The 9,650-nt window shown below is 42.6% G+C and overlaps 2 protein-coding genes across 4 annotated transcripts in view; one reads left to right on the plus strand and one right to left on the minus strand.

The window, feature by feature from the left end:
• Window positions 1–8,002, minus strand: part of PARP8 (poly(ADP-ribose) polymerase family member 8) — a 181,706-nt gene extending 173,704 nt beyond the window's left edge. The window contains exons 1-3 of one of the 3 annotated variants that reach the window (XM_002744994.6): window positions 7,832–8,002; window positions 6,706–6,807; window positions 5,743–5,797 (exon numbers count right to left, since the gene is read on the minus strand). In XM_002744994.6, coding sequence (XP_002745040.1) covers window positions 5,743–5,797; window positions 6,706–6,796 — 146 coding nt within the window. In that variant the 5' untranslated portion in view covers window positions 6,797–6,807; window positions 7,832–8,002. Of the gene's footprint in view, window positions 1–5,742; window positions 5,798–6,705; window positions 6,808–6,894; window positions 7,500–7,831 lie in introns of those variants that run through there. The other 2 variants (XM_008992086.5, XM_035291597.3) reach the window with 2 other exon arrangements.
• On the plus strand, window positions 5,873–6,818 carry LOC128931381 (uncharacterized). The gene has a single exon (XM_054252259.2). It carries the CDS (start codon window positions 6,022–6,024, stop codon window positions 6,448–6,450), a length of 429 nt encoding a protein of 142 aa, XP_054108234.2. The 5' UTR covers window positions 5,873–6,021; the 3' UTR covers window positions 6,451–6,818.
• Window positions 8,003–9,650: the final 1,648 nt, after the last annotated feature.

Genomic DNA, 9,650 nt, shown 5'->3' on the forward strand with positions numbered 1-9,650 from the left:
ATATTTGCATAAGGATTCCACAGCCAATGTACATAATTTTCCAACTATTATGCTTAGCACTGGGCTCAGGCATTACCCTTGCCAACCAGTAGATTTTCAGTATTGCCCCTGGCAGACATCCCATTAGCAATCCCTCCCCATTCCCAAACATTTCCAACTCTTCTAGTCATGCCAGTTCAACCAATGTCCCTTAAACCTTACATAAACATTGACTTACACTGAAATGTAACCTATGTCTCTTACTAACTGTAACTTACTTAAATCACCCAAGCCTATGTTTTTCCTGCTGTAAAATGTAAAATAGCTGACAAAATGCCTATTTGTGCTTTTTTGAAACACGGGATAAGGCAAGGCAGGCAGAGAACATTAGTAGGATCACCTTAATCCATGAACAAAATAAATTTTTTTAGTACAAAAAAATTCAATAAAGTTATACTTATGTTAAATTGGTGCTTATTTTAGGTCAGCAGTTTTAAAACTCAACAATGAAACTGTTTTCAACAAAATTGTTATACAGAACAAAAAAAAGCAGCTGCAATTTTACAAAGGATATGAAGACCCAGATTCTCACTCCCTCATTCAGCTCCCTTCGCAATCCCTCCCCACAGCCACCCCAGCTCCTAAGGCAGGTTCCTAGGACTCCAAGGAACACACTTTTTAAAAAACCAATATTTTGAATATATAATACGTGACGTAACATAAAAGTATGGTAAGAAAGTCCCCATTGCCAAGAGAAAAATGTTAATTTTTTATTTAAAAAATCATCACTCTTTTCATTGGGACATCTTGAAGAACACCAAATGGCTTCAAAATAACTGTATATGCCATGATGTCTGGAGTGAGCACGTTTGAACTTCTTTCATAATGAAAACTGACAAACCTTTTTAAGGGGATGGAATTGGTTCTTCATCTTCTCCCTCCCCACCCCTGCACACACATACACTCCTCCCTTCTAGACAACTTCAAAGAAAACAAAGGGCCTCTAGCAATCGATTAGATTGTCTCCCTTGATGGCATCCCTTGAGTTCTGGAATTACACACTGGGGGCCCAGGTGGATTAGAGCCCCTAGAAAGTTTGCTTGGTCACCAAAGCACTGTTGATTTCTCCAACTGAATTAATTATTCTTGGAGTCCAAACTCTCCAGTGTGCCATAGTCCTTATTACTCACTAGTATCTGAAATATTGCATTATCTGTCCCCTAAAAATATTTAAATATGTGACCCAGAGAAAAGGACTTAGAATTTGACTAGGCAACTTTTGCCACACTGGATTTATATGAAATTCCATAGCAATTGACATCACCAGATTGGGGACTCTGAAGTGTTTGAGCATCTTCTCCACACCTGGTTATTTAGGCTAGGAAATTCCTTCTTGCCTTCCAGATCTTTTAGCATTCATTTTGTAAGTCATTCAACACCTACTTACTGAGAAGGAATACTGGACTAGGCAGTGTGCTAGAGGCTGGGGAAACTGCAAGGCATAGGAGAGAACTCCCATCTCCAAGAGGCTCACAGTCAAACAGACGTAAATGGGCAATTACAATATACTGTAGCAACACAGTTTTAGAAACACCTAGAAGAATCACACAGAGGAAGATGACAGGAAAGGCTTCTCAGAGAATTTGGCTTAGAGCAGGGATGAGCCAGAGGAAAGGATGGAAAGTAGGTTGTAGCTGAGTGTTCCAGGCAGCGTGTACAAAGGCTCAGGAGAAAGAGGGAGCCTGTGCTTTGAGGAATATTAGATTACTATTATCAGTGTCACATTTGCTATTTATCTAGACAGAAGCTCCTAAAACAAAAAAGGATACACTTCAAAAGATGCCAATATATCCGGGACCACATAAAAGAGTGTCTAGTCATATAATAAAGGGTGTGCATATGCAGGCAACTCACAACAGTCTGCCAAATATTAAATTTCTAATTTTATTATAATTTCTAATATAAACATAAGATTTATTGTTATACAGAGTCATACTCCTTGATTGGGAAACTCTCAACTTAATAAACATTCTTTAGTCTCATGTCTTTTCTAAAGGAAAGAAATCAATGTTATATTCTTGAGTGAAAAAAAATGTGAGGTCTCAAAAGAGTATAATACAATTTGGGGGTGCATATATATTTTATATGTATATAGACATACAAAAAATCTAAAAGAATAAATTTTAATATGTTAACAGAAAACAGAAATCACGTATTTTTTACTTCGTTTCAGCACATCTCTTTTTCTAACTTTTTTTTACAACAAACAATTCTTATTTGTGTACTTTTAAAATCTCACAGTAATATTTTCACAATACATTCCTGGCTGAAAGCTCACACTCGAAATCCCAGAGCAGTCCATGGCCAGGCCCACTGGGCTCCCCTTGCTCTCTCCTTGGCTTTCGTAAACACTGGCCCCAGGGACTGAGTCTGGATTCCTATCCATTCCCTCAGTAGCTGTCACTATGTAAGTTACCCCTTCTGTTTCTTCTACCACTAACTCCATGTTTGAGTGCAAGTTAAAGAAACAGAAGCCCCAATCTTTGGGTTTTAAGGAGTTTATTGCTAATCAGTAAAACAGAAAGAGACAGGAGATAAGCATGACAAAGTATAGGGAAGAAATTACTTTTGCATAAACTTCCAAATTGTGTACAATTGAAGCCTCTGCTTTATAGTTCTTGGCACACCTCTCAAATAAGAAGGCAGTACTGGGAAGGCTCTGAACCTGAGGCAGAACCACTGGTAGCTGTGGAGCTATTCCAAGGAGTCTGGGAATCAGGGGGATTATCAAGATCATTATTAGAATAAATTAATCTTACCATATATATAGCACAAGTTTTCAAGCAGACATAAATGCTACTAATAACCAAATTATTACAACTTGTTTTTCTTTAAACTGTAACTCTCAAGTATGTCTCTACATAATTTTTTGATGGTAAAGGGTTTGCATGCTCAAAAAGCTTGAGAACATTAATGGAGAAAAAGGAGGTCCCGGGAGTGTGTCAAAACAGGTTTACAGGGCAGCTCTATCATTTACCTGGTGAAAGTAACAATGGGTCTTAAACCATCTGAGTCTCAGTTTGCACATGCAAAAGCAAGGATATAATTCCATGAACCTTCCCACTTCAAGTCCACAAGACAGAATAGCAAGATGTTAGCTGCCATTCTGAAGACCACCAAATGAAAGGACAATTTATTAGGCCACTTGCCAGCATGGACACAGTCACCTCTTGGCATTTTTTCTTATCCACAGAAAAATTAAAAAGTATACGTGTAGACCCCAATTTGCATATTATTTCTTTTTTTTGAATAGTGACATGTAAGATCAATCTTTGTCTTTAAAATACTGTATAACTCATTCTTGGGAAGTGTCAAAGAGAAAATGGCAAATTAAGTTTTATCTACAACTTGAATTAAAAATTATTCTTGAAATATGTTCTTAATGGTTAGATGAGATGGTAATTAAATACAATTAGAGATAATTATAAACTGTCTCTCCATAAGGCTCCTACCTTTTTCAATGATGAAGTCTAGTTCACCTAAAATGACACTATTAATTTAATATTATAAGTTGATAAGCACATTAAATCAAAATACAGCAAGATTATTTTAAGAGTCCTGACTGAAATGTCAGGATGAGAAATAGATTAATAAATATTGGTTTCTAATGTCGGTAATGAAAACAAACACATTATTTTCAGAAAAACACATTATATACCTTCTCCGCCACTAGGTACAAATCATAAAGGGATTATCTACAGTTACTACACTATAACAACTTTCAACATATTGTATGGATGATAGAACAAGCTTTTGAGAAGACAAAGCAACACATCAGCAGTTTAACCAGTTGTCTCTCTCTTTTAACAAGCTGATCTACATTAGATTAGATATAAAAGGCCCAGGTACCCTTGCACTTGATTTCTTAGACAAATGGCTGAGAAACATCCAGGTACATTTACATCAGTGACAAAAGAAAACACTATCCCTTAACAGAAGTACATAAAATAGAAAACATCTCTTACTTTAAGAGCAACCACAGTATTTGTTCCTATGGTGAAAACTGATGTTATCTCAATTAGTTAATTATTCATCCCAACAGGGGCTTTGCTCCCTTTTCCACCTCTAGCTATGTTAACACTAGAGTTCAGTAATTTACTGATAAAGAATCTTAACTGCAGTATCTAACAGATCTTAGAAATTAAGCAAATGATTTACCCCTTGATTGTACAGGTAAGTTAAGTGAGGCCAAAAGAACTGAGGTATCTTACTGAAAATCAGAAAGCTAGTCAGTTAAAAAGCCCAACCAGGGCCTTCCTATCCACATGTCTCACCAGAAAAACAGCAATAGTGAAAACAGTGAATTCTGTTTTTAATGGACCACTTTGTACATTTTAAATAATACTTTAACAATTTTAATAAATTTATTAAAATTTCTTTTTTTAGTTTATTATTTAAAATAATGTAATAATTTTAAATAATGTTAAAATAATCCAAGAGGATATTAGTCATATAGAAAGATCCTTTAGATATGATGTGTAGGAACAGCGTTAATTTAATAAAGTCTCTCACTGAATTTTTAATTCATAATTACGAAGATGACATTAAAGTAAATTAAGAAATACTGTAATTTCATTCTTTCCCAAAAAGTAGACACTGAAGTTTGGTGATTCACTGTTATATTTTCAACTAGTAAATCAATGTGCCAATTCTGGGACTTAGGTATTTATATACTGGAATGATACTCACTTTAATTAAATTTGTTTTGAGATGTAGAATGTAATACAGATCTGGTGTTTTTAAAAGTTCACATCAATTTCAAGTTTTTTAAAATGTATGTACACAAGATAGCTTCTTTTGCAACTTATATGTTTATAAATGTTTCCATTAGCTAAGAGATATTTTGGAATGTGGTCAAACAATATTGAATGTCAAGTCTTAATAGCAGGGCTGGTCTGAGGAATCCCCTCTAGGCTAAATCTGACACATCTCTGATGTGGCCACTGCTCTTTTAAACTATTGTGTCCCTAAAGGGCTAAAAGGAAGAAATCCTAACCTCACAAGTGAAGGCAGCAAGGCATAGTATTTGACTGGCTACCTTGCATTTTAACTTTTTCCTAAATACAAAATTGGATTTGGGCTTGTTTAAAGTTGTTCACAATTTACTAACAAAATGTGTATCTCTCATTTTCCCCCCAAAAGAAAGAAGTTATCCACTCCAGCTACATAGAAGTCTCTAATTTATCTCTTACAACTAAACAGGAGAACCGAAATACTACTCACTGAAAAAAAAATTGTATAGAGAATTGGCAGGCTGCATGTTTAAGTGAACCTTCAGAAAACATGGAAACGTGCAGCCCCAACTCAGCAGGAAAATCATCACTTGTGCTCAAACTATTCTGTGTCATGTTATGTCTTTTATACATTTCATATCCAGTATTCCAGTTTTACACCGGCTTGATTGTATCAACCCCAAATCGCTTGAGAGCAATCTAGTACTGTAGCCGAACAGTTTGAACAAGAAGAGTTCTGCTCATTGCCTGTGGCGTGGTCTAGGAAAGACCAGAATCACCAAACATTGATTTCCACCCCCCTCTCCCCGCTATTTAAATCCGAGGGACGCCAGGCTTGGGTAGTGGGTAAAGAACACCCACAATAATCAAACAAACAAGCAACCAAAATACCCGAACACGGAACACGCTCAGAACAAAGGAAACACAAGCGTGTGAACAGGAAATGAAGCAACTCTATACACATAAATACCTTCTGGGGCCGCCAACGTAGGTAAAAGTAAAGGTGGAGTCTGAGTATCTGAAATCTGAAACAGAAAGTCCTGTTAAAAGCTACCCCTGGAGTGCGTTTGTTTTAACCCGGATCATGACTTGGGCCCCCCATTCGGTGGCGTCAGGGGAGGCCTGACCGCGCGGGAGGCGAGGGGAGGAGGGCGGCGAGGTCCCATCTCCGCGCCACGTCCGAGGGGATGCTGCGCGCCCCCGGCTGGGTGCAGCGGGAGGCCGCCCCCCGCAACAAGTGCCGGGTGTCATGGCAACGGCGGGAATTTCCCGGTCGGGGAGGCCGGAAGCAGCCCCCGCCGGGCTCGCGGCAGCTAGAGCAAAATCCGATCCCTCTCCCGGGGGAGCAAAATGGACGAAAGGCGACCCCCAAGCAGGGGCACTGGGTGCCTTGGGAATCCGAGGAATCCCTTCTGTTCGCCAGTCGGAGGGACTAGAGGCAGCCGAAGGGGACGGGAATCCGCCGAGCGCTGCCCCCGGGGGTCCTCGGCGCCCGGCGCAGCTGAGGAGCGCAGCGCAGCGCAGCGGGCTCCATTCCTGGCCGCCGCCGCTCAGCCCATTGCGCAAACCCGGCGGGTCCAACCAACAGCGCTCGCCGCTACTGGAACCCAGGAGGCGGGCTTGGAGGCTTCGGGCACTAAGCTGGGCTGGAAATATCATGCACTTCCCCTTAGCCTAGACCCCCGCTCGGGCCACGCGGGTTCTGTCCTCAAAGCTGGAGGCTGCCCCAGACTTGGGGGTGGGGGGGAAGGGAAGGGGAGAGGCTGGCGCCCCCTCCCCCTTTTGGCTCCGTCTCCCGTTGCAGCAGCTGTTGCCAAATGAACCCCAGAATGGGGACGTGCAACCCTCCACCCCACCCCCAGCCACACACGTCGCTGTCGGAAAACTGGGAAGGGGGCGCTGGGTCCGAGGTTCTGGAAAAGCAAGAACTCACCTGCAAACAGGCAGTCCTTCTCGGCTCTGGACTTCTGGATCACGACGTCGATATCCTTCTGAATTCGCTCTTGCCTTGAACACATCCCCATTAAATAAATCCCTGGAAAAGAAGCAGCCGCTATTTCCACCCCACCCCACCCCCCTCGCACGCTTCCAGCTTTCGCAAATATTCAGATAAAAATGAAACCTCTGGCCGAGGCAGGGGCTGAAGGCGAAGTGGTTTCGGAAGTGATCCTGGGTGAGAGAGGAGGAGGAGGTGGAGGAGGAGGAGGGGGGGGAGGTCGGCTTTGCATTCCCAGATGTGACCGCCCAGCTGCTGCTCGCCGCTGCTGGATTCCAATTTCCTCCCCTTCTGACAATGGATGGTGATGACACCGAGTCTCACTTTCTCCCTCCCCCGCCCGGACCAACGGCCGTGGGGGGCCCAGGGTGCTGGGGACGGCCGGAGAGCTATCACCGGCGGGGCGGCGGGCGCCGGCGAGGGGCAAGCCCCGCTCCGGCTCACGCGCGCACACCCCTCGCGGCCCGCACGCCGGCCTTCCACACCCGCGCACACTCGCGCCCGCGGGCGGCGGCGGCCGTGCCCAGGCTGCTGCAGCGCCTCCCGCCCGCCGCAGACCCTCCGCGCCCGCCGCCTCGTCACTCGGCCGGGCCGCGGGCCGCCGGGGCTCGCAGAGTATCCGCCATCCCGGGCGCGAGCCGCGTCTCCCCACCCCGACCTCCACTCGCGCCGGGAGCTGAGCGGCGGTGTAGGTAGTGAAGACTCCCTGGGGCTCCCAGCCTTCGCTCTCCGCACCCCTCCCCCATCACTTTTATGAATTCGGCTCCACTTTCGAAAGGAATTATGAGTCATGTGGCAAACCCAAACCGGAGTGGCTGGGAGGAGAAAAGGGGGGAAAAGAAAATCTTTAAAAATTACAAAAATAAATAAAAAGAACAAATCTCTCCTTGTTGCCACTTCACACAACACGGAAAAAGCCTTGAAATTACTCCAGACGTGCACCCTCCCCTTCCCTCAGTGCCTGAGTCTTTTTCCTCCAGGTCGAAGTAGTTCTGCTCCTTCGGGGCGCCGTTTATGAAACATAGCCCCTTTTGAGGGACTTCCTCCACTTGCAAAGACTCACCAGTTCTCCCTTCCTAGGTATTTCTGTTCATGAGAAATTGTCAGAATCCACTGGCACGTTCCGGGGTCTTCCTAAAAGATGGAAACCTGTTAGGCTTGCTTTTAAAAACCACCCCCTTTGACAGTCAAGGGAAAGCTACAATCCTGGTGTTTAGAAATGAGACACTGCTCTGATTCTCACTTTCTGTTCTGCCTGAGGACACCTCAGGCTGACGTAGCTGCCCCACCTCTATATTGGCTTATGCCCTAGGAGAGGTCTCCAGCAGGCAGGCACTTTTCTGGTTGATTTTTTCTCCACTGAGAAGGCTGCTGCCAGTAGACCGTGTCTCGTTTTGCTTTGCATTCTCAGTGCCATGTACAGTGCCTGGAATACAGGAGGGTGGCCTAAATGTTGGCTGAATGCATGAATGGTCATTTCTTGCAGCTGCTTTTCATTACCCTGTTCTCATCAGCTTTCTTATCAGCATAAGTGCCCAAGAGTTGCCAAACTGTTTCAGACCCCTAATCAATTTAGTTCTGATTCTGACGGTGACAGCATGATGTTGAGCATGGCAGGAATGACTGCCATCCCTTAAGGAGTCTTAAGATTCTAGAGAATCAATAAAAGATCCTATGTTCTAACTCCTTTATATTTCAGGAGAGAAATTACAAAATAGTTTTGTTGTGCAGCCATATTCACTGTGAGTTATAAAAGGAAACATTCTTCTGCATTATCGAGATCCACTGCAGCCTTTGATGTAAAGGAGAGCCACAGTCACAATAGGCCATGTCTCTCCTGCTCAGCCCTCTCCTGAAATGTTTCCTGTCTAGGGTAGGACAGGGTCAAGCCCTTAGTCCTTCCTGGATATGTTGCTTTGTGTAAGCCCTTTGGCTGCCAAAAACACTTTCTTCTCTTCCACGTCACCACTGGGAATCATTAGTATTTCTTATTCCATTATGTGCTCTAACTTCTCTGAAAGGCTGAAAGCCTAGTAACTCACCAGAATTTATTTTATGGTTATCTAGCCACAAGTCTTGCATTCTCCAAGTAAAACCCTTACTACAAATAAGTGTGAAATAGTTTTAAAGCCACCAAATGTTTTTTTGTGTAGATCAGCTCTTAGTTTACTGCTCACTGCTTATAATACGCCTTCTTGTGACTTACCCTATATTTGATTTTTTTTTAAGCTTCACAGGCTGCCCTGTTTTGGTTAAACAAAGCTAATCTCACTCTGTTCATGACGTTAAGGTGTGATATATTTAATAAATATTTTTAAATTTGAAGGAGTAACATTAAAAAATAAAAACTAACCTTTCTATCTAGTGTGGATTTCTGCAAGATAAGTTTCCTTAATGAAAACTATACCAACCTAGATCTTTCACCCAAGAATCTTCCCAGCTAGATCTTTGTGGAACAATTTGCTCAAAGTCAGCCCACATCCAGGATCCTCTCTTTACCTTGCCCCATCTCCAAATATTTAAATATTTATATTACCTGTGCTCAACATACCTCTTTTATCAAAAACTATAAGCACCTTTAAGACGAGACAGTTCTGTCCTTCCTTAATCACTCATGAGCACACAACATACACACATGTGCATTCAGAAGCATGGTGGTATCCCATACTAAATTGAAGATAATAATCTATCTGTTGGATGATAGACTCTATGGAAAAAATTCCACCAGTTTAGAATAATGATTCCAAGCCAACAGATAGAATTTCTTCGTGAAAAATAAAATTTTTTTGCCTACACCAAAAGACCCAACTGTGGAAGTGTGAGGTAATGGACATGTGGCATTAAGTTCAATAGTGTGGTGTGGGTATTAATAACTAACATTT

The sequence above is a fragment of the Callithrix jacchus genome, chromosome 2 (genome assembly GCF_049354715.1).
Source record: "Callithrix jacchus isolate 240 chromosome 2, calJac240_pri, whole genome shotgun sequence".
NCBI lineage: Eukaryota > Metazoa > Chordata > Mammalia > Primates > Cebidae > Callithrix > Callithrix jacchus.